This window comes from Solanum lycopersicum, chromosome 6 (assembly GCF_036512215.1).
Source record: "Solanum lycopersicum chromosome 6, SLM_r2.1".
NCBI lineage: Eukaryota > Viridiplantae > Streptophyta > Magnoliopsida > Solanales > Solanaceae > Solanum > Solanum lycopersicum.
Window position 1 is genome coordinate 51,754,931 of NC_090805.1, and position 25,006 is coordinate 51,779,936.

At 30.8% G+C, this 25,006-nt stretch overlaps 3 protein-coding genes and 2 long non-coding RNA genes across 12 annotated transcripts; 3 read left to right on the forward strand and 2 right to left on the reverse strand.

Moving 5' to 3' along the window:
* Positions 1-7,515: 7,515 nt before the first annotated feature.
* Positions 7,516-11,634, forward strand: LOC101256192 (sulfate transporter 3.1-like). Its single transcript, XM_004242297.5, has 12 exons — positions 7,516-8,026; positions 8,109-8,316; positions 8,381-8,552; positions 8,663-8,728; positions 8,953-9,066; positions 9,377-9,493; positions 9,620-9,746; positions 9,968-10,254; positions 10,337-10,527; positions 10,637-10,722; positions 10,838-10,914; positions 11,228-11,634. Exons 1-12 carry the CDS (start codon positions 7,678-7,680, stop codon positions 11,414-11,416), a joined length of 1,983 nt encoding a protein of 660 aa, XP_004242345.1. The 5' UTR covers positions 7,516-7,677; the 3' UTR covers positions 11,417-11,634.
* Positions 11,635-12,589: 955 nt separating this feature from the next.
* LOC101255709 (protein ANTAGONIST OF LIKE HETEROCHROMATIN PROTEIN 1) lies at positions 12,590-15,040 on the reverse strand. The gene is made up of 2 exons (XM_004242295.5): positions 14,774-15,040; positions 12,590-14,001 (listed from the first exon to the last, which is right to left on the reverse strand). Exons 1-2 carry the CDS (start codon positions 14,925-14,927, stop codon positions 12,938-12,940), a joined length of 1,218 nt encoding a protein of 405 aa, XP_004242343.1. The 5' UTR covers positions 14,928-15,040; the 3' UTR covers positions 12,590-12,937.
* An 830-nt stretch (positions 15,041-15,870) lies between these two features.
* Positions 15,871-19,263, forward strand: LOC101255414 (probable serine/threonine-protein kinase BUD32 homolog). Of its 8 annotated transcripts, none has more exons than XM_010324747.4 (8): positions 15,871-16,034; positions 16,861-16,923; positions 17,146-17,262; positions 17,346-17,624; positions 17,782-17,895; positions 18,187-18,259; positions 18,392-18,458; positions 18,714-19,222. In XM_010324747.4, exons 2-7 carry the CDS (start codon positions 16,861-16,863, stop codon positions 18,427-18,429), a joined length of 684 nt encoding a protein of 227 aa, XP_010323049.1. In that variant the 5' UTR covers positions 15,871-16,034; the 3' UTR covers positions 18,430-18,458; positions 18,714-19,222.
* A 3,642-nt stretch (positions 19,264-22,905) lies between these two features.
* Positions 22,906-24,189, forward strand: LOC104648127 (uncharacterized). The gene is made up of 2 exons (XR_742133.4): positions 22,906-23,164; positions 23,886-24,189. It is a non-coding gene; the product is annotated as an uncharacterized lncRNA (long non-coding RNA).
* Positions 24,190-24,238: 49 nt separating this feature from the next.
* Positions 24,239-24,677, reverse strand: LOC101254602 (uncharacterized). The gene is made up of 2 exons (XR_742132.4): positions 24,437-24,677; positions 24,239-24,365 (listed from the first exon to the last, which is right to left on the reverse strand). It is a non-coding gene; the product is annotated as an uncharacterized lncRNA (long non-coding RNA).
* Positions 24,678-25,006: the final 329 nt, after the last annotated feature.

Genomic DNA, 25,006 nt, shown 5'->3' on the forward strand with positions numbered 1-25,006 from the left:
TGAAGCGACAACATTATTTCTCTCTAGCCATTCATAATATTATTAATGTCGTTTCATCCAATTGAAGAGCTCATCACTGTTTTTTCACTCTCAAAGCTATAGTATTTCTTTTCTTATACATTATTTTATTTGGTATATAATCCCATAACTCTGTATTTTATCAATAATCTTTGTGAAGTAGATAGTTTGTATTTCTAATTAATAGTATGGTTTGTTATGTATCAATTAGTCTCCCTATGATATTAAATAGGGTGTATAGCTAATAGACGTATTCCTTTGGAAAATCAAATATCAAGCAAAATTAAATAATATCATAACTAATTAATGTTTTTTAAAAAGAATATATTTTACCAAATGTAAGAAGGGAAAACTAGGGTCGTCTTATCAAAGTCAACCAAATAATTCAAGCAAAAAGAATCATTAGGTCAATGAATTTATATTCATGTGCCGATGTTGATATAATATGTAGGTGTTTGGATAATACTTAATTGAAATTCAGAAAAAATAATAATTCCAAAGTTGAAAATGAATGTATAATTGAATAACATTATTTGAGTTGAAATGATTCTCAAATAAGAATTTCGATACGTCAAATACGTATGAAAGTTCAGCATGCAGGTGGGGATATGTGGTATGTATTTGCAAATACTAAATTACACGCGTTTCATTTTAATTGACATTAATTTTTTCTCTCTTCACTTTTTATTGTCATGTTAAGCTTTTAAAAAATCAATTTCATTAATTTTAAAAGTTAAATTAGACTATATAAATTTGATATTTTAGACAAAAAAAAAATAGTTAGCAGTAATGATATAAAAATGCATCGTAAAATGTTACTCAAAATTCTTATCATTTGACACTATGAAAAGGAAACCATAATAATTAAAAGTGAATGGAGCAATATATTGTATTTCTTGTTAAATAATATCATTTATTACCATATGTTCAAATATTAATAATGATTTAGTCGTCCGTAAAAAACTAAAGAAAACTGTGTTTTCTCGCCGAGTAACATAAAAAACTTGTGGTATGATTTTTTCGATAATGTTCTTATGATTGACTCACATCACAAATATATAAAAACTACAATGATTTTTACTGCACGACAGGATACGCATTAAAACATCAAGTACTGTGTGAAAAATCGAAAATAATGATTCCACTATGTGTGAATGGCTCTTAAAGTTATAAAGATCAAATGATTATTGAGTTGAAAATTAGTTCCTACGAAGCTATGAAATTAAGTGTTAGGCCTAATTTAACCATCAAAAGTTAGGTCAAAAGGAGGAGAATTTGTACAAGTCTTATAAGGAGTCTACTTATCTCATTAATCATCAATGTGAGATTTTTATCATTCTTTAACATCTTACCTCACGCACGGTACTTCGTTGCATGGGTAGTTTTGTTTTTTTGGGCCCAAATATTGGGTGAGATAGAAGCTACTCCGATACCATGTGAAATTAGCTAGATCTTGAGATTAACTCACACCCCCAGAAACTAGCTCAAAGAGAGAAGGATTGCCCAAACCTTTATAAGAAGTCCGCCGTCTCATTAACCATCAATATGAGATTTTTATCATTCTTTAACTTTTATTCAAAGTTATATATAACTAAACAAATTAAAAATTAAAATTAATTAGTGATGTATTTCATAGATAACATTTTTGAAAAAAAGATATTGGTGTTAATCCGTCGCTAAATAACATTATCGATAAATTTAGTATTTAGCTATCAAATTTATTGGTTGTTTATATTCGTATCATTAAAGTAAGAACGTTCACTTGTCCTCTCGTGCTTAATCCAATATGCATAATGTATTATGCAATATGATTTACTAGATTGTATAGATATGGAAAGAAAAAAAAGATAATGTTTCTACTAACAAAAGAAATTAAATATTTAAATTGGCCATTAGTTCAAAATATTCATGATTCTCTTTGATTATTTAATGTTTAACTTATAAATAATTTAATCATTCATTCTTAATCTTACCCTTAAATTAAAACGCACTCTTCAGTTTAAGTGGAATGAAGTAATTAAAGGAAAAAACGATGATTAATTAATATGAAGGGCAATAAAAGTAGCAGTAATCGGATAATGGGGTATCGATGATCACATTTATATTAGATTTTATTTTCCTTCTTTTATTGATAAAGGGCACTTAATTTAATTTATTAAAAAGTGAGTATCCTATAAACAATATGCATGGTGGCTTAATATACTCGTGTGTAATGCAAATTAAACAAGGATTAGTGACTTTTATAAGCAAGTCTAATTTCTGAAATTTCTGGATGATTTTATTTATTCTTATAGAATATTCACAGGACGCAGATTTTAAGGTTAGGAAAATTGAGTGAGTATTTGAATTATTAATTAGGATATTTATCTATTTATTCGGATATTAAATAGTTAAAATTATTTATTTTTGTAATATATAGACAAATTATAATTATTTGTTTAATTAACGCTCTTTTGGAGGAATGATAATTGGCGATCTTGGAGGTGCCTGATAATGGTGACGTGACATAAGAGGGTCATTAGTGGTAGTTGATGGTTTAGGCGGTTGGTGGTAATAGTTGTGGTTGAGAGATAAAAGTTGGTGCTAAAAATGGATGATGACAGTGATTAATAATGAAGGTAGAATAATATAATGGTTGAGATTGTAATTATATGTGTATCAAAAATTCAATCAATGATTCTAGCCTTCATTTATATAATATAAATAAACAAACGTCTCAAGTTGAAATGATAGACAAAATTAAATCCTTCCAAAAATTAGTTGATTATTATTCTTTTCACATATAAATTTAGCTCATAACAAATTTAATTGATATCTAACTCAAATTAATTTTAAAAAAAAGTTATTAAAATATTTCTAAAATATAATAAATAAAATTATTTGAAATAAATAAAATAATTGAAATTTAATCTAAATTATATAAAAGAGTTCTCCTTCCCTCATTTATTAACTCAGCCTATTTTAAGTTATCCAATAGAATAAAGTATATTGCTATATACGTTCATAAAATTCATACTCTCATTCACTCCTCACAATTTGACTTTTATTAATCAAATATTATTAGTTTAATAGTTAGCTATATATTGAGGACTAATTTGAAATTTTGAAGCAAGAATTGAATAGAGTTAAGAGCTCAAATGTAAAAGAAAACATATTATTAAAATGTAAAATATTATACTGAATTCCACTAGCCTCATGTCTAGTTGTCTAGTTGGATTTAAGTGCCAAATTAACGAATTCAATTATTAATGACAAACCAAGTGCCTAATTAAATAGAAGAATACTTATCAGGAATATTAAGAAGATATTAAAAGAATATATGTTGGATTTTGTCATTTTCTATAGAATTCCAAAGTCAAAGTCATTTATTCCTTTTCTTTTTGTATTTTATTTTTCGGAATCACGAGATGATATAAATTTATGTATAATTATATATACTCAATATAAATTGTAATTATTCATGCAGCATGAGTCGTGTTAGCTTTTTTATTTAAAATATTGTTTTAGGGATTGATGCTTTCTTGAAATTAAGATCCCTATAAGCATCTTCTCAGGACTTTTGGAGCCACTTCTCGAATGAGTTCGGTGCAACATAAATTAAAACTAATCGAGCTTAAATATAATTAAATATTACATATAAATATGATGTATGAGTTCTTTACTTTTATGGTAAGTAAATTGTTTATATATATTAATAATAGGCGACAGTTAAATTAGATCAGTATCATTTGAAAATGTAGTTTTAAATGGTAAGAAAACACACATTTTAAGTTAATCATATTCCTAGAGAACTATTATTCTATTACTTTGAGCATTTTGATTGCAGCTTCCTTGCTGGATTATTGTTACTTAATTTGAGCAATTTGTCTTCTCATCTTCTTTCCTTAATGAATTTGTCGTACATATTGTTTTGTTGATCAGTAAATCGTAAATATGCAAATATTTTGAGAAAAATTATTAAAGTAATCCAAAACATCCAAATGCCACCTTGATATAGTATGTTATTTAATTAATATCGTTCCACTTGCAAAAAGCAAAATGTCCATATAGGTCACGGATCCCTCTTGAGTTAAGCAAACGAAATTCAAATCGATTATGAAGGCAAATTGCACAATAAATTATATGACAATGAAAACAATACACATGGGTTATTCGTCAGATGAAAAATAAATTTTGTAAGATCTACTCCTCAATCAGTGAAATGGTTTAATTTGTAGGGATAAAACACGGAACAAATACACATGAATAAATCCATGTAAATTATCCAGCCAGCCCTGCATAATTTATTTCTTTTATATATATATATATATATATATATATATATATATATATATATATATATATATATATATATATAGTTTAAACATATTTCGTTTCGTCGTGCGTATAATCTACATAGTGCAAAAAATATAGAGTTGAATTCAAATATTTTAAACTTGAGAAAGCTTCTTTCAGTGATCACTTATCAAATTATACATAATTAGGTTGAAGAATCTAATTAAATGATCTTGGAAAGAATCAAATAACAAGTACTTATTCATTTCTTTTCATTATCGATTATTCTTTATCATTTGAGAATCTCATTTTCTGATCACTTTAATTTTTGTTCTTTTCAATTCTTTAATATTGGATAGATTTAGAGATATATATAGTTGATATTAAAGAAAATAATAAATGTCATACTAGAAACTGATATTCAAAATAGATTGTAATGATATATGATTTTTATTTTTATCTATTAATATTTGGGATTCAAAGAAAGAAGTTTTACCCACCCATATGCTAACCCATTTGATACGTATCAATTCTTTAACATGTGTCGCCTCACATAGCTTTATACACACCTATTTAGTAATCAAGCTAGGTTAACTTGATAAGTAGATGGAAAAGAGTGAAAATCATTTCTACCTCTCAACGTGGTAAGTATAGATTAAGTCGATAAAAAAATGACAAATTAATTTTATCGATAATCACTTAATTTTATAATAAAGCAAATGTTGAATGACCATCCATAAAATTAACTACTACTTACACAACTACAAAAGTGGATAGCTAGATATTTTTAAAATTAAGTTACACTTATATAACTATAAAGTGGTTTGCTAGATATTTTTAAAATTAACTCACACTCATATAACTATAAAGTGGTTTGCTAGATATTTTTAAAATTAACTCACACTTATACAACTATAAATGTGGTTTGCTAGATATTTTTAAAATTAACACACATTTATACAACTATAAAAGTGGTTTGCTAAATATTTTTGCATTATTACCCACCTTAATTTACCTTTATTTTCCCTCATAGATAGCTTTGGTGGTAGTTTGAATTGTGATGAATAATAAGTAGCACTTGCAAAATATCAGGATTGGCGGCTTAAATGGATAAAAGTTCAAAGCTGATTAGTTGATTGTGCGTGAGGCATAATGAGTAGGAGCAAATAACTATAATTCTATCTTTACAAAACTCACCTAATTTGTTTTAAGTTTTTATTCATCCATTAAAAAGAATTAGGGTATTAAGCTATGATTCTTTAATTGTTCCTTTTTAAATCTAATTCAGTACAATTTCCCTTTATTAATTCATTTCATTTTTCATTTATATTTTCAGTCTACTATGACGTTTCCTAAATATTTATTAGGCTAACTTTTTGATTTAAAATTGACCGAGTCTGCCTTCTTTTCTCTTCAATGTGCTGGAGTGAAATGATGCTATTGGGTCCTAGAATATCAAAATAAAAACTTTTAAATCAGTAGTCTAAATTAAATGTATGATCTGATCAATAATGCAAAAAGATCCTCTCTAAGTTATAAACATGTCTTAAATACATATATATTCACTCAAAAAATATCTATCAAAAAAAGAAAAGTAAACCCAATGATGTACTTGCTAAGTGTCAAAATGGAATTGGAGCAAAAAGCTAAAGCACACATTATTAAGTGATTTTCTTTTTCTTTTTAGGTAAAAAAATTTAAAATACGTCAGCTACCAGCACTTAGCTTCCTGGTGTTAAGGAGGGAGACAAAAGCAGTAGTAGAAGTTTGATAGCGGTCTTTGTGGCGGTTGACGATTAAATCAAAAAGGGTATTGGCGCTGAAATAGAAAAAATCATGTTAAAGTATAGTCTTTGTAAAGAAATTCTTTAAAAAGGATAACAATGTCGAAATAGAAAAATCACGTTAAAATATAATCTTTATAAATTTTTTTTGTAATGTGTGAATAAGAATTTACTTAGATTTCAATATAATATTGAATATCATAGGAGAAATTTAAAAATATATTATAATGTTTTCTTTATTACAACTTCTATGAACTAATTAAGTCAAAGTCTATTTAGATATGAACTAATTAATTGACTGTCAATATCAAATCCTAAGTAACATTGATTTCCTATTTTACCAATAGCTAATATATTAAAAGCATATCATACATCTATTGTTCGTGTTAACTGTTAACACGTCATCCAAATAAATTACTATGATTTTCATCCGTATATATTAATGTATAAATGTCTAGTATTAATTTAGGAAACTAATAATTTCTAATCTCTTTTAGGTTTGGGATAATTTTGATTTCTATATGTGTATATAGAGATTGTAGTTAAGACTAAAAATATAGTACACTTTTAATTTTTTTCATAGCCAAAAAAACTCTTTTTGCCACTATTCGAAAAATTAGGCTCAGTCAAATTTTATTAAATTTTTGTATGGGCAACTTTCAGATATAGTAAACACAAGAATTTATATTTTTATGTTATAACAAAGTTTGCATAATTTTGTTCCATAACAAACATATATATATATATATATATATATATTCGCTATACATATACAATTGAAGCGAATTGTATAAAACGAGAAAGAGAAAGAGATCTGGGCAGAGAATTGTATAAAACATAGTGTATAAAACGAATTGTATAGGACGATTATATACAATTTAAATTTGTATAAAATGAGAAAGAGAGAAAGGCAAAAGAGACTTGGGCAAGAGATATACAATTGAATCGAATTGTATAAAACGAGAAAGACAGAAATTATATACAATTTGAATTTGTATAAAACGAGAAAGATAGAAATTATGTACGATTTTAATTTGTATAAAACGAGAAAGATAGAAATTATATATGATTTGAATTTGTATAAAACGAGAAAGATAGAAATTATATACGATTTGAATTTGTATAAAACGAGAAAGAGAGAAAGGCAAAACAGACTTGAGCAGGAGAGTACTTTTATTATATAATTATAAGTGTATAGGACGGAGATATATGTATTTGCATGTGTATATATAATTTTCTCTCGTTGTATACAATTAAAAACATAATTTATATTGTATGAAGTGAGCGAGAATACAAGGCAGAGAGTCAGTTTGCGAAAATAAATCAAAGAATAGCTATTATATTTATTTTATATTATCAATTTGTCCGATTATGCTTTGTTATATTAATTAATTTTTCTTTTCTATTAGTATGGCGGTGTGTTAATGTTTTGTGCCACAACATAGAATAGGCCACTAGAAAAAAGTGTGAAACAGTCGCTTGGTATACCTGTCTATATAAAGCAAGCGATATACTATCCTTTATTCACTCCAACCAAAATTTCTTTTTTCAAAGCTATTAAGCACTTATCCAAAACAAAAAAGAAAAGAACAGAAAGGAAATGGGTAACGCAGATAATTATGGGTATCCATCACTGATGGATAATCATACTACAGGCATACATAGAGTTGAAATTCCTCCACCACAGCCTTTTTTCAAATCATTGAAGAATACGTTGAAGGAGACATTATTCCCAGATGATCCACTTAAGCAATTCAAGAACCAAAAACCTTTGAGAAAATTTATACTTGGGGTTCAATATTTATTTCCAATTTTTGAATGGGGTTCAAGATACAGTTTTGGTTTCTTCAAAGCAGATCTTATTGCTGGAATTACTATAGCTAGTCTTGCTATTCCTCAAGGAATAAGCTATGCTAAGCTGGGTAACTTGCCACCTATACTTGGACTATGTAAGTCTTTTGTTATATTATTTTCTTTTTAGATAAAGGTAAAAAATTTATTTTGATGCATGCATAATTTTTGGTGGTTCAGATTCAAGCTTTATTCCACCATTAGTGTACGCATTAATGGGAAGTTCAAGAGATTTAGCAGTGGGAACCGTGGCTGTTGGATCTCTTCTCATGGCTTCTATGTTGGGAGCTCAAGTGAATCCTGTTGAAAATCCAACACTTTATCTTCATCTTGCTTTCACTGCCACTTTCTTCACCGGGTTATTCGAACTAGCACTTGGATTTTTCAGGTACGTAATGGAACATGTTTTATAATATTAAAATAGTTGATGGTAATGAATGTTTTATTTTTAGGCTGGGATTTATAGTGGATTTTCTATCACATGCAACCATTGTGGGATTTATGGGAGGAGCAGCTACAGTGGTCATACTCCAACAATTAAAAGGAATACTTGGTCTTCAACATTTCACTCATGCCACGGATGTTATCTCTGTCTTACGTTCTGTATTTGCACAAACGCACGCGGTACGTATCGGAGTTAAAAGTTATTTGTTTTTTAATAGGATTTGAGTAGTGATTCTCCAATACTAGTACGTAGAAGTTTTATTATTCTTTATTTAAATATATGATTGCAGTGGCGATGGGAAAGCGCGGTGCTGGGATTTTGTTTCCTTTTCTACTTGATGCTCGCCAAATTTTTGGTAAACTCACTTTTCAGTTCTATTCTATTCAAAAGCACTTTAGACTTTGATTTGAATATGGATTCATTAAGCTCCATCAAACACGGGATGCAATAAAAAAAATAAAAAATAAAAAAGCATAATTTTGGTCAAAGAAAAAAAGGTTTCATTTTTATATTTTAAAAAATAGTTAGTGTTACTGTATGTATACTAATTAGAGTATGGGATCACTTTGATGCATGCAGAGCCAGAAGAGGCCAAAGCTGTTCTGGGTATCAGCAATGGCGCCATTGACGTCTGTCATATTGGGAACGATTCTCGTTTATATAACGCATGCTGAAAAACACGGTGTTGCTGTGGTAACAATTTTTAATTCTATTAGTTAAGTTATGGTTACATTTTAGGAGCTACATTATCAAATACATAACATAAATAAAACATGAACATGAACAAGAGACTTGTCAATTAGTTATCCGTAGCTGTAGTTTTGGTCGCACTCAATGACAAAAAAACGACAACAAATTAAGTGAGTTCAAATTTGTGTCTGTCATGTCACTCACGGGTAGAGCATTGCGGCTTGTGTAGGGATTATTTTATTCCTTAATAATCCGAAAATGCTCAAAATAATATGTCACCCATTTTGTGGAATAATATAATGTAATATTACAGATTGGAGAGCTGAAGAAAGGGATAAATCCACCATCAATAATGGATCTGTCGTTTGGATCGAAATATATGACAACGGCTATCAAAACTGGCATAGTCACGGGTGTCATTGCCCTTGCTGTAAGCTGCTTTGTTTCCATCTGCGTTTTTCACTACAAACATACACATATTTTAAAAAGCTTATTTAAATGGTCTTTTTTAGGAAGGCAATGTTATTCGATAAGTAATAAAAATACTTGTGTACAGGAAGGAATAGCAGTAGGTCGAAGTTTTGCAATGTTCAAGAATTACCATATAGATGGTAACAAAGAGATGATTGCTTTTGGGATGATGAACATTGTTGGCTCATGCACTTCTTGTTACCTCACTACTGGTATACTCAAATATCCTTGGGCCGAAAGTTCATTTATTTTGATTTGGACTAGCTAGTATCAATGTCACTTGGGCCCATATACCATGTGATTGATTAATCCACAATTTGTCCACTAAAATAAGATATTGGAAAAGAGAACCACACTTACTTGTCAAAATGTTTGATAGCGTATACAAGTTAAACTCGTAGGCTGAAAAATAAATGAATGTGCGTGCGTGCAGGGCCATTCTCGCGATCAGCAGTGAACTTCAATGCTGGATGCAAAACAGCAGTATCAAACATTGTCATGGCGTTGGCTGTGATGGTGACGTTGCTATTGCTAACGCCATTGTTCCACTTCACTCCTCTCGTCGTGTTGTCATCCATTATTATTGCTGCCATGCTCGGACTCATCGACTATAATGCTGCCATTCATCTCTGGCATGTCGACAAATTCGACTTCCTCGTTTGCATGAGTGCATACATTGGTGTTGTCTTTGGCAACATTGAAATTGGCTTAGTCATGGCTGTAACTACTACTACTACTACTTCCTAATGTATATGTCACTTAAAAGAAGATAAAGTTAAAACTTTTTGTATTGTAAATGCAGGTTGGCTTATCGTTGCTAAGGGTATTACTTTCTGTAGCAAGGCCAAGGACTTTAGTACTTGGTAATATTCCCAATTCTATGATCTACAGAAATGTGGAGCAATATCCAAATACAAACAACGTTCCAGGCGTTCTCATACTTGACATTGGAGCTCCTATTTTCTTCACTAACTCAAGCTATTTAAGAGAGAGGTAATAATTTAACTAATGTATTATATATACTACCAAGTTGTAAGTATACAATACCAACAGTCTCTTTCTACAAATACTAACTATTCGCTAATTCAATTTCCTGTTATAGGATCTCAAGGTGGATTGACGACGAGGAAGACAAGTTAAAATCTTCAGGAGAAACAACTTTGCAGTATGTTATACTTGATATGGGAGGTTAGTTCATTTACATTGTGTCTATTAATTCGAAAAAAGAAAACAGTAAATAACATATGCAGTCGATCAAACTGAATTTCAGCAACACTAACAGCCTAAATTATTTGATGTGCAGCTGTTGGTAACATTGATACAAGTGGAATTAGCATGTTTGAAGAGGTCAAGAAAAATCTTGATAGAAGAGATCTCAAGGTTGGCTTCTTATTCACATGTTTCTTACTATGTTAACCGTAAAGATACGACATTTAGACCTAGCTCAACTCCAAAAGCTAGGACATGAGCAATCTTAAAAGCTAGCTCGTGAGGGAAGGGAAACCAAAGTCCATATAATCAAACCAACAGTCCATTTCCCAACCACCACAGGATTCTAACCACACTATCATTATCAAAATAAATTCTACTGGTTATTTTTTTAAGTGGCGTGATAGTGCAAAAGTTCTATTACACTGTTACAGTAAAAAAGTTCAACTCCTCTAACATATGGTGTGGTTTTGTGGAATTGCAGCTCGTTTTGGCGAATCCAGGAGCAGAGGTGATGAAGAAGTTGAACAAGTCCAAATTCATAGAAACTTTAGGACAAGAATGGATGTTCCTAACAGTAGGGGAAGCAGTGGAAGCATGCAACTTCATGCTTCATTCCTGCAAACCAATATCTTCAGAAGATGGTTCGCAAAAATGGAGCAACACTGTTTGACTTACAAATTAATTATTAGTATTATAGAACAGTGTTTGTTTTAGTGGTTCATGTGTGCATCTTAATTTGTAAAGATGCAGCATATCATAGTTTGGCTTAAAGGAGTCAAGATTTTGCTGCAGTACTCTTCCATAGAATAAACTGGAAGGGGTTCTACTAATCTCCCACATTTTGTAAAATAATGTGCTCCCATTTTAAGAATGATTATTTACCTGCAATGATCTGTAAATGTTCAGTTTTCACTGTAGGATCAATCTTATGTGTATTCAATATCTTTGGCCCCATGCAAGAATTTGTATAAGCTTATGACTAGCATCTGACACTGTTTACACTGAATTGCTTTCGGTTTCACTTTCACATCATAGAGTTCTTTCCTGAGACCAAATAGCCGATTACTTGTAAAGTGTAGCTCGTTCTGCCCCAAAGGCTTAAGAACTTCACCAATGTCTTCCTACCGAGGTGGCTCAAGGGGAGGCTAGTGACTAGCTGCATTGGCATGGGTTATCGCATGGTAAAAGATGTACATTTGCTACAATTACTTAATTAAGTTATCATGCAATAACCTCCTATGTGACTTGGAACATTCACACTAAGATTTCTTCCTTCCTTTTTTTTTTTTTTGATAAGGGACATTAAGATTTCTTCCTTATCTAGTTGCAACGTGTGCCATGACTATTTTAACTAGCAAAAATAAATTAGTTTTGGTATTAATCTATTCTCTGGGAGCCATGTTTTGATTTCCATTTTTGTGAGTTCAATGAAATTACACGTATGATATACTAGTCTCATTGTTATGCCGTAACTCAATATCAGGCATTTAACAGAGACTTCCACATTGGGGAGAAAGGTGAAGAAATAAAGATGGCTAACAATAGACTGTGAACTATGTAGGAGGTGATTGCATTTGGTAACTTATAAAGAGCCAGCTATTACTAAAAAGTATTCTTAAACAAAAAAATGATCACCATCAAAAGCACTTCTAAGAGCTTATACCTCTAAGAGGCCCTATAAAATGAAAACTCACAGCAGGTATATCCTGAATCAAAATAACCGTCTTGTTGCATGTCAAAAAATTATGTGATTTAAGATATTATATATCCCTACAGGAATTGGGCAAGCCTGAAAATGGTTCATGACATAGCATAACTTCCTATATATCAAGACTTCAAATGCTGGATGAAATAAGGGTAATTTCACTTTACATTATTATTGACAGTTGATTCAAGTCTCTAGCTAAATGCAGATAATCTAGGACAGGCCATATGTCACAACAAAAAAAGAAAAAGAGTGATGATTAGAATAATGTACCTAAATGACATGTGAAACTGTTAGGTATGAACGGTAAGTCTTCACATATATTCAAGGACTATGAACCTTTTCTACATTCAGAAAGATCTTGTACATGAACTGCATTTATATCTTCGGCATGATTTGAAACAAAAGTTTTTGAAAAGGCTCTCTATTTCCTTGGAAAGGAGATGCCCGTGATAAGAAAATCACCGCAATTTTTCCAATGCAGTGTTAGACGATCATCTTCATTGAGCCTTCTTTTTTGGTACTCCGTAAGTATTTAGTTAATTTGCCCCTCATTAATCTCCCCACTGATTCAATCTGCTTGCAGCTCTGTCCCTCATATCCTGGGTCATGATGACCAGATACGGCAACATCAGGATGTAATTTGTCTCCACAATCAATGATAATATTATGAAGTAAACAACAGACGAGGATGATACTGGGGAGTTTCTGTTTATCAGGTCTCCACATAACCTTATTAAGGATTCTCCAACCTCCCTTCAATTGTGAGAAGGCTTTTACTGCAACTGAACTTGCAGTCTCATGCACCGCATTGAAATCTAGCATAGGATCTGAGAGGTCTTCACCTTCATAAGGTGTAATAAGCCATGGAAGAAGAGGGTAACCCAATCCTCCTAGAATGTACTCTCTAACTTCTGCTCCTTCAGACATCATTTTGACATTTCCGTTTAAACGATCACCACTTTCACAGAGTTTATAAAATCCAGAGCACTTGAACAGCCTTGAAGTGGTCATGCCCCCAGGCCATCCTGTCACTATGTCTAAAAAACGCATCTCGCTGTCCACAATACCTTGCAAAAGCATGCTGTAATTGCTTTCCTGATCACACCAATCATCTGAGGTTTGAATAGCAGGAAGAGTCATTATGATGTGAGTTGCATCAATTGCTCCACAACAGTTAGGCAAACCAAATGATTGTTCAAACTCAGACTTGATTATATCCATCTTACTAGGTTCTGGCCACTTAAGATGGTGCTTTGCACGTTCTTCCAGTGCCTCAATGAATCTCCAGGTAACCTGAGACACAGTGGACTGCCCAACCCCAAATGATGCCCCAACTGAAACTTGGGATTCACCAGAAGCCAATCTTCTCAATGCAATCGCAACTTGCTTCTCAACACTAAGAAGTCTTCCCTCAATGTTTATCAGACCTGAAGGAGGTCTTGAGATAAGGTCCTCCCTTACAAGTGAACATATGTAATCAAAAGTCTTGTTGGAAACACGGAAAAAATACTTGAAACCTTCCTCTTCATCACTAGGTACACCAGAACCTGCAAGATAAAAAGTATAAGAGTGAGTTAATTCCTGCAACAAAAAGAAAAAAAATAAAGATCCAAAATGACCTTACAGGAAAAAGTTGCAAAGATTAAAAAGAAATAAGACGGGTTCCGAGACTGTTGTTACATAAAATATCCTAGCAGACAACTCCATTCTATTGGCATCTCTCAAACTTGCTTATGTGGGAAAACCTTTATCTTTCTAAGGACAAGTGGACAACAACCACATTACAAACCTAAGAATGATTTTTTTTAATTATTATGCTAACTAGAACAATAACAAGACGTTCCGCCTTTGACAATATCTACAACGCCTTGGATTTCACTAGAATAAATTAGACTATTAAGAGAGATCATTTATAACAGGAGTCTTAAGTAACCTCTTCTCTTCCTATTTTAGAGACCTGACTTCAAGTAAATGCAGTAAGTCAATCAATTTAGCTAGTTAGAGTCAACAACATGAATAATTAGATTATTTTTCACACAACCCTTCAACCTACAGGGAGTGGAGCCATCTTGTCTACAAGGGCTGTCAAAAACAATTCTTTTATGCACATATTCTATATACGTGAATCCCCTTGAATGCTTTGCGAATTTAACAAATAAGGGTTAAAATAACGAACTATATTTGCAGAAATCAGACTTCAAAGCTCCAATCTTGACACTTACCAACACCCCAATCGAATTAATAAGTGAAATGGAATCGAAAAAACAATAGAATTTGAGAAAATGTTGTTAAAGAATGTAAATTTGAGCAGAGAGGGACCTGGGGTTGATGTTTTATTCTTGTGCCAGAAACTATCCCACCAATCGCATTCAGTTCCTTTGTTCTCAGCAGGAACAATGTTGTTTTTCTTGTTTTTGGCTTTGATTTTCTTCAACTTGTTAGAATCTTTCTTGGATTTCTTTAGAGGAGCCATCCACCAATTGTGTTAGCAAACTCTAATGGTTACACCGAAAACTTCCACATACCAACTCTTCCTTCTCAACTTGTTTTGTATCTAAATGGACCTGTTTACTTTCAAAATATCACCCCTCAATTATAGGTGTAGGGCTAAAGTGCTTCTTTAATTATATTTTCGTCAAATCCAGTCCTTCAAGTATTTAAATTTATCAAATTTTAAATTTGCTCTTTGTCTATTCTTTTTTATATAATAACTTAGATTAATATTAATGGAAAAATTAAATTATTTAACATTAATTTTTCAATTGTTTTTCTCTTCAACTTATTCTTATGCAATAAACCTTAACATTAACGATTCAAAATAAATTCACAAGGAAAAAAGTAAAAATTATAATATTATTGAACGAACAATAAAATGAAGCATATTTTATTGTTATTGATAAATTGATTATGCTTAATTTTATTATAAAAAAAGATCTTACTTGTTAATTCAAAATTTGTACTCTAACAACTTTATTGAAAGGAATTTGTTTATTTTTTCAGAATTAAAATTTATAAAATGGTAGATTGCAACTTTTTGTATTATTCTATTCATCTTATTTTACGTAGAGAAATGTGAGTAACAAGAATAAATTTAAACCAAATGAAAAATGACTTAAAGATTTAACCACAAAAAGTTTTGTTAATATAAATCTAAGCTATTTGTATAAAAAAAAAAGTGGATAAAGAATAAACATGATAATTTTTTTAAAATTCAATGAACTAAAATCGATAAGTATATAATTAAGAGACCAAAACTGATAAGATTTTAAATACTTAAAATACTAAATCAAAGCGGATAAATTTTCAAACAATCAAAAAAAACTAAAGTATACAAATTTAAGTATTAATTTTAGACCTAATCTCATAATTAAAATAGTATTTATGACATTTCACTCTCTACAAAGTCAAAAGATGAGCCATTGGGTTTATCAAGGACAAATTTATCACTTCTCTAAAACTTTTGGGGACCAAATTCCCAAATCTTCTAAATCCTAACTGCGGTCGTCCTTCTTCTTCACTCATACTGTCCGAAGCTGTGCGGTTTGCGGTGGCGGCGCTGCTCATCTTCAACGGCAAAAAGGTGTCTTTCACTATTCTTAAAACTCACAAATTGCTCTTCAGTTTTCATAATCGTTTATGGTTGTTTTTTGCTCTTCTTTTTTCCCCCACGTTTTTATCTCCAAATTCTGCTGCTACTGCTTTGGTGATGCTACAAATTGGGTTTTATACTTGTAAAAATTGAAGCTTTCCTTTAGCTACAATAAACAACTCTTCAACAAAAAATATTCTCCCTCTATTTTAAGCTGTAATTTTAGCTTAGTATCTTTTCTTGATAAAAAAAATTATGTAGAAGAGGTATAGTAAATAAACAATGAAGAACAAAGAAAATATGTGATTCCTAAATATGATTACAAATAAGGAGAAACAGAGGGGAGGCTTGATAGCATTCGATTCGACTAGCTACTAACCTTCTGCCTTAACCCTCCACTAAGAAAATAGAAAATCACAGAAAAACCTTTGTATAAATCAAAGAATTTATTTTCTTCAATAATTATGGTGTCCAAAGCACAGACCTCCATTGATTCATGGGGTATCTGCTACCCCACTAGCATAGGTATTGGGTAACTCTATCCATCAAGGCTTGGATAGATGCACAGGATTCAATTAGTGTTTTTCCCTTTGATTGGATTTGAACCTAAGACCTTATGGTTTTCAACGTAAGCGAACCCCCATGGATGCCAAAGAATTTCCTAAGTGTTCATCTGCATGCACTCTTCATGTTGTACTTGAATTGTTGGAAGAGCTGAAGAACTTTGTTTCGTGGAAGCCTAAAGTTTTGTTATCCCTTTTTTTTAATTTACTTATTTATTATTTTGCCCCTGAAGTTAATTGGAAATTTTACTTAGATGGAAATCAAGGCAGATGGAAGTGATGGATCATTGGTTTTAATCAAGCAAGGAGCTGAGGCTGTGAGTTTATATTTAGTTCATATAAAACTTTCCTGTAATATTTCTGATCTTTTTCTCTCACTTTTTTGGGAAAGATTTTGTGTGCACATGTGTCTTTTGTATAGTTTATGAGTTAATAATAATTTATACTACTGTTTCTGCCAATGTTCATTTGATGGCAAGTAGTTGTTGACTCTAGAATTTCTGAAACACTTTATCTTGTTTCTCTGTTGAGGATATCAGAGGGTATTTGAGTCAACATTTGTGGGTAGTAGAAGGTGTATTATCAAGGAACGGTTTTCAAAGAAATACAGGCATCCGATTTTGGACTCAAAGCTCACTCTTAAACGGTTGAATGCGGTCGGTGTAAATGATACCTACTCTTTCCTTTAATCTTTCTTAAAACTTGTGTTTCTTAAAGAAATATTGGAATCCTGTCACAGGAAGCAAGGTGCATGACAAAAGCTAGACGGCTTGGTGTTGTCACTCCAGTGTTGTATGCTGTTGACACTGTTATGCACACTCTCACCTTTGAATATGTTGAAGGTCCTTCGGTGAAAGATATATTGCTTGGCTTTGGACTAGTTGGAGTTGACGAAGAACGAATGGCTGATATTACAACACAGATTGGTAATGCTATTGGAAAACTACACGATGGTGGCCTAGTCCATGGCGATTTGACAACATCAAACATGTTACTGAGGAGTTCTGCCAATCAGCTGGTGAACTTTTTCTCTCTTTTCGAAGCTCCTGTAGCTCTCATGATTGATTTGTCTTCAATTTCATTCTTTATTTGCCTTTTTCTCGTGGTTTTGGAGGATGAAGTTCTAAGGTCACCTCAATGCGTTTATTTGTCTCTCTCTGGTACTTTTTCTCCAGGTGCTGATTGACTTTGGTCTAAGCTTTACTTCAACGCTTCCAGAAGATAAAGCAGTTGATTTATATGTACTGGAACGTGCTTTACTCTCTATGCACTCTTCTTGTGGAAATGTGGTAAGCTCCGTCATATCTACTGTTTTGTGTGTTAGAGGCTTGTATAAAGCCGTTTGAAGCTTTTTGTTCTTCTGTATTCTCTCATTTTTAAATTATAATCTCTTTCAGGCAAAGGATGTTAATTTCTTCTTTAAAATTAATATTCCTTTTGCCTTTTGTGTCATATTATTGCGGAAAACATCCCCCTCTTCTCAGAAGCAGTATTTTTTATGACACTATCGAACAGTTCTCTACTTCTCTCGGTGCTCTTTTTCTCATATTCATCATGTATGGTTTATATGGTTATCGCAGATGGACCGTATACTTGCTGCATATAGGAAGTCCTCAAAGCAATGGTCATCAACCTTGAACAAGCTAGCGGAAGGTGCTGCCGACTCTTCATACATGTCCCTTTCTGTTTATTACCTTGTTATTCCTAGAAAGAAGAAGTAGCATGGTTTTAATTCCGATGGTTTCTTTATGTTTTTCCTTTCTTTTTTTTTTGTAACTTATTTAGTGAGGCAAAGAGGAAGAAAGCGCACAATGGTTGGTTGAGTTTCTGCAGTTCTGCACTCCACGTGGAGGTTAGACTTGTTTCTTTGCTTTCAACTGCATCCAGTATGATTTTTTTTTTATTTCCAGAATGTAATAGTATCAACTTCCCATGTTTTCATGCCAAAAGCAGAGTGTCTTGCTTGTGCCCCCTCTTTCTTGAAATCGCTGCTATCCTATATATAATTAATTTCTATGAAGTAATCATTCACCATTTTCCCTATGTTCTCTTGGAGATGAGGTGTCGGATGTCATGGTAATGTGGCCTATTTGTTTTCTTAGTACAGCTTGATGCATTCACATACTCCTTGCCTTTCTGTTTCCTGTTCTCGTATTTCTGGAAGTGTGAACATCGGTAGTGTTGCAGACGATGATGTAACATGAATATCTTCAGATTATTGAAGAAATCGACTCATATATCTACCAAAAGTTATAGAAGAATGTGCTTATGTTTCACTCAGAGCTGCAAATAGAGTCTTTATAAGTTGTACATGACATTCCGAGCCTACATTTGCGAGCTGCCTCTAATAGTTTGTAAATGATTTTTCTGATTGATTTTCAGTGATGACATGGGGCAGGAGAAAGCTTAAGACTGCAAAGACCAATCTGTATTCTTGATTATTGTAGTGTGGGTGATGCTACTCATGTTAATTGTTTGAATTTGCCTTGTATCTACTATTATCTGCATTCTTATTCAACCCGTAGAAGGAACTGCTGCCTTGGTAATTGGATTATTTGTAGACGAATCTCTGTTAAGGTTGATCCAAACGACAACGTTTACACATTTTACAACTCATCATGCATGTTCTTCAAATCCCAATAGTTATAAGCTACTAATTAATTTGCTCCTTCAACTTTTGGTCAAGTATCTACCTATATCTCATTATATTTCTAATTTTTTACTTATTAATTATTCTATACAAAAAAATATGGATAAAAACTTGACATATTTACAACAAACTAGTAGATGCTTTATATCTACTTGTACATACATTACTTGTATTAATTATCTAATCATACTTAATTAGTACATATTTTTTACTGCATCAAATTAGTATTTTAGGATTAAAATATAAAAACACAGTTAAACTATATATGGTAAAATTATCAGTTACATACGTGGGATGGGACAGAGTTTCATTTACTTTGACATATGGTAAGTTGAATCAATTGGATGTGAATATCTTATGGTAACAAAATGTATATATGTGTGTCTAGTAAGTTTATTTATATGTTGACATTCTAGTCAACTGTGTGATGCAGATAACTATTTATCCATATGTCGAATCAAACCATTTGTCCTTATTTCAACAAAAGAAGCACGGGCTTCTTCGCAAGAACTTTTTTGTTTTGGTTCAAATTCAATACTAAACAAGTTCGAACTAATTGAATATTCGTATCAGAAATTTCTCGAATCGATTTGCCATTTTCATAAAGGATATAATTGACAATTCGAAGTTGCACATTATCCCTTTCCTGCAATGGATCCGGTGGAAAAAGGGTTTTATATATATATATATATATATATATATATATATATATATATATATATATATATATATATATATATATATTTATATTGTCACATGAAGATTCTTTTATAAAAAAAAAAACTTTTTTAAAATACGAGGAACTAAAAGTACAATCATCTTGTTTTTTAGAAATTAAAATCCTTGAGGATTTTCTTTGTTATGGCACAACATTAGTTGTTATTTTGTTCAATATGAACATTCTTGGTAAAATCTATGATAAGAGTAATTATTAATTTATCACTAATTAATTATTAGAGTTACGATATCACTCTTTTGTTAATATATTCACTAGGCATGAGCGTCTAGCTGAGCAAGTCGAGTTCAATTAAGTTTTTTAGTGTATCAAATTGAATTGAGCTAAATCAATTTTTTTTTATAGTACTACGTAAGCAGAAAAATAAATTTATGATAAAATTTCTTGATAAGTATAATCATCACTAGTTTAAACTTGAAATTAGTAATGACATTCAACTTGATTTAATTGTATACAATATTAAAATTCAATTCAAATTAATTGAACTCAATATTGAATACAGAAATATAACTTTTGGTTAAAAAAACCAATAATAAAGCAACAACAAATTCAAAAAAATTATACAATGTTATATATCATATATCTTGTTGAATATCAAAAATTTGAATATAATCTTTGAATTAAAATTTTAATTTTATTTTGTTTATAAAGTGGGAACACGACTTACATAGTGATATCAAAATAATAATGGACAAGTCTCACAAGAGCCTCAATTGATCCTTCGATCCTTCATCGTATCACCATGTACACCCTTCGTACTTAATAAATTGATCATATCATATGATTATTAATGAAAAAATTTCCTTGATTTTCGTGTATTTGAACCTAAACGAAAGATCTGAAATTTACCTACTCAATTGATCTTACAAAAATGCTGATAGTAAAAATTTATAAGACATTAATAGGAAGGGAAAAAAAGAATAATTTTTGCCAAATTCTGAACAACATAGATTTTTCATACCACGATATTCAAATATTATAACACACTTGATGACTTCTTGTAAACAGACACAACAGTACTACTAATAATATTGGACAAACTCATTAATTTAACTATAAAAGATAATTATTTTTTAGATATGATATTGTAAAGCCTATAAGCTATGGTACATAAAGTATAATATAATTAGCTTATATTAGTCTTTCTTCTCAATTAATTGTCTGTGTTTTTCTTTGATGCCTCCGAATACGTCTTCGTTACATTTTCATCAAAAGCAATCTGAACTGCACGACATTCTTTCTGACAGAATGCAAGAGACCTGTGTTCAATCGATTAGTATAGCAATCTGAATATATTTAAGTTCGATTTATGTGGTAGTGTTTGATGTTACGAGGGTTAAATATTTATTTTGTGCCTATAGCTACATATATTGTTCAAGTTTTTCGAGATCAAAATTATAGAAATAATTTAAAATATTTGATTCTCTAAATATATATATATAGTTATATTAACAGTATAACACAGTTCTACTTATAGTTGCCCATGGATTTTTTTAAGGAAAAGCGTATATAATAACAAATTATTAATTTAAATTAAATGTTATAAAAATAGTTTGATTTAGTTATACCCCTAACAAATTATTATTATTTTGCCTCTCTCCTGGTGAATTTCGCTCGTCACTCTCGCTCTCTTCCTCATTTTTATACAAATACAAATGTATAAGATGTGTTTGTGTTTGTATAAAGGGAGAAATAATTGTATATATACATATATATTTTCGTTCCTCTCTCTCTCCTCTCCCAGATCTCGCTCGCCAGTCTCTCTCGCTTGTACAAACAGAAATGTATAAATGCAAGACCTCGTTCGCCAGTCTCTCTCACACTTGCCTCTCTCGCTTGTACAAACAGAAATGTATAAATTGCATTTATATTTGTATAAAGTGAGAGAAAATTATATATATACATGCAAATACACGTATATTCATCCTATACACTAATAATTATACAATACAAATATTCTCCTTCCCAATTCTCTTTTGTCTTTTTCTTTTTCTCGCTTTATACAAACAAATAATATATAATTGATCTTTTGTATATGTATACCAAAATTAAACATGACTAATATCCTATAAAAGGTTGAGTACTGATTTAAGTAAATGAGCAAAAATTTTGAATGAATGAATAAAAATGTATTTCTTCTTTTCAGAAAGTTCATAAAATCAAATTTAAGATTTCCATTATGATCATAAATTTCCTCCTTTTTTTCACTTCAATTTGTTTCAATTATAGTTACTTAGTTACAAACATATCTCATGTACTTCATTATTTAATACCTCAACTCACTCACATAGTTATATTCATTAAAAGAAAATGCAGAGGAGTAAGTATATGATTTTACATTTTTTTAGTACAGGCAAAAACACATCATAGGGATAGGGCACAACATCTCAAAGTAGTCGTGGTTGAAATTTCAGAGACATATATTAATTAAATTATATCTTATTATTCTTTATCTCAATCTATATACTTTTTAAAATTCTATAGCTTTACACATCTTCCACGTGTCTTTTCAATAATAAAAAGAGAATTATTCTATTTAAAATAATTACTTACAAAAATTATGATAGATAATATGAGACGGGAAAAAAATAAATAAAAAAATTAATCTGTGACCGACATGATAAAAAATAATATTAGAAAAGTTTGTAGCTGACCAAATAATTTGTGACTAGACTCAAATTTCTGTTGCCACGTTATTACGTGAATGGGGTCAATTTCGAAAAGAAAAACAGCGGCCATTAGTGTTAATACAGCTGGTTATTTGCTAAATGATTAAATAAAATAGAATACGTCTGCAAATTATCAATCAGATCACTGTCATTAGTGGTCAAATAGTTGTTTATTTGCATTATTCGACGAAAAAAACAGTTTGTGGTTGACAATTAATTCAAGGCCATTTTCCTGGTAATTAATGAACATAACAAAAAAGAGTGATCGTCTATCTATTATATAATAGTTGATATATATCCATTTTCACAACTTTTTTATTTCATAATAATAAGTACAAAGAACTCATCCAAATTATATATTTGGTGTGACCAAAAAACATAAACAAGTACTCTTGTAGATTTATCTGTCCTCTTAAAAACTGCTTTTTTTGTTTTGTTTTCAGAAAGAAATTATATGGCAAATATTTCTACTTGCTCCCTTCTCGTTGCTGCTGTTTTTCTAGGTAATATTTAACTACACACACGACATGTTTTTTCATTATATTGTATTTATTGATTTAATTTGTACTTGGTAGCATATATAATTTCTCCTATGTCTGTTTTTATAATCCATCTTTAATTGGACTAGACGATTAAGTTATAAGAAAGGAGAAGGATCTTGTTCGATTGATCCTTTTTATTCATGTTTAGTCCTTTTGTGTGCATCTTCAGAACCAATTTTTTGGAAATTAAAGCTAGATCAAAATCTAAGACTCGAATATAGCTTTCTATTGTTGTCTTGAATATTCCATATTTAATCTTATGTCCGTTCTTTTCTCTTTTTTTTTAATTTTGTCTACGTGGTATTCAGGGCCCACATTGGAGCTCTAACTAAATTTGTATGGCTAGGCCCTACTCGGATATGATACATCTTCAGGCCTCAAATCCGAAAGCTTTGATATATAAGAGTAAAACAGTCTCACCGTATCAAAACTCATGTTGTTGTTACATATCTATCAACATTAATATAGAAAAAGGAATTGATCGTGATTTTAAACTTGTTCTTTACATGTTGAGCTAATTGTTTAATTAATGGAGGTAGACGAGAAGTGATTAGGAAAATGATGGTTAAAAAAAACATGTGTACCATTGTATGTGGGTTAGAGAGAAAAATCAAATCAATTCATTAGAAGTGGATGATCTATGATTTTAAATGAAGTGTTTAATCTGTACGCATGCATGCAGTTGGAATATTGATGATCCCATCGGAAATATTGGGAGAAACATGCTATCAAATACACCCAGAGATATTGTGTGATGAAGGCAAAGTTGAAGGGGAATGTTTACCTTTCTGCAATGACAAATTTGGATCCTCTGCTGGTGGACAATGCATTGAGCAAATTGGCTTTGATGGTCCTTTTTGTGCATGTGATTATCCTTGCTAATTAATTATAATATGTAGTTTTTGTTTAGTCTTTGTATATGTAATGTAAAATCTACTCTTGTTGGCTGTTTTATAAATGGAATAATAACAGATAAATCATGTTAAGTATTGTTTCTTCTTTTAATTAATTTGGTTTTAAAAAAAATTAGCAGAATGGAAATGAATATTTTTCTTTTTATTGAATTTTGAAAATTACAATGAGCAGTAATACATTAATTAATCCGACTGCTTTTATTATGTCTTTGGTCCTCCTCATTAAGCCTTGAATTTAGGGAATTGAGCTGCAAAAATGTAAGAAGAATTAAAACACATTTAATTTGATGTTAAATAAAAGATATATATAATAAATTACCAACGAAATCCTTCTTTGAGCAGTCTGCATCACACTTCATCTCACAAAAGGTATAACCTTGTCCTTGTTTAGCTGTGCATTCATCGTGACATGTGTGATAGCAATCCTGATACTCTTCTTCTGTGGCTTCACACACAGCTGTAAATACAACCATGCACATAAGAAACACTGCAACAAACTTTTGACCTTCCATTTTTATTTCTTTTAACAATTACTATTGCTTTACAGTGTTTCCTTGGACGATTTTCTAATGTTCATGCCCTACCCTATTTATACAATAAAAATGTATGTGGATTTCCTTCTTCATAGGACATCTATTTGTTTTGCTTAAATTAAGGTAAGGCTTCTCATAAAAACTCGCTCTTTCATTAATATTCTTCACCACTCAATTAGCTACCTAGTATCATATGATATTAATACAAAAAAATACTTTGTCCACTAATTTTATTAGCAAAATTCTGATTAAGTAACAAATTTAAAAAGATTTTTCAATTTAATATAGGAATAATTAATCCCTAACACATAAAAGGTTAGGTTAGTACTGTTTTGAAAGTACTAGTCATAAAAGTT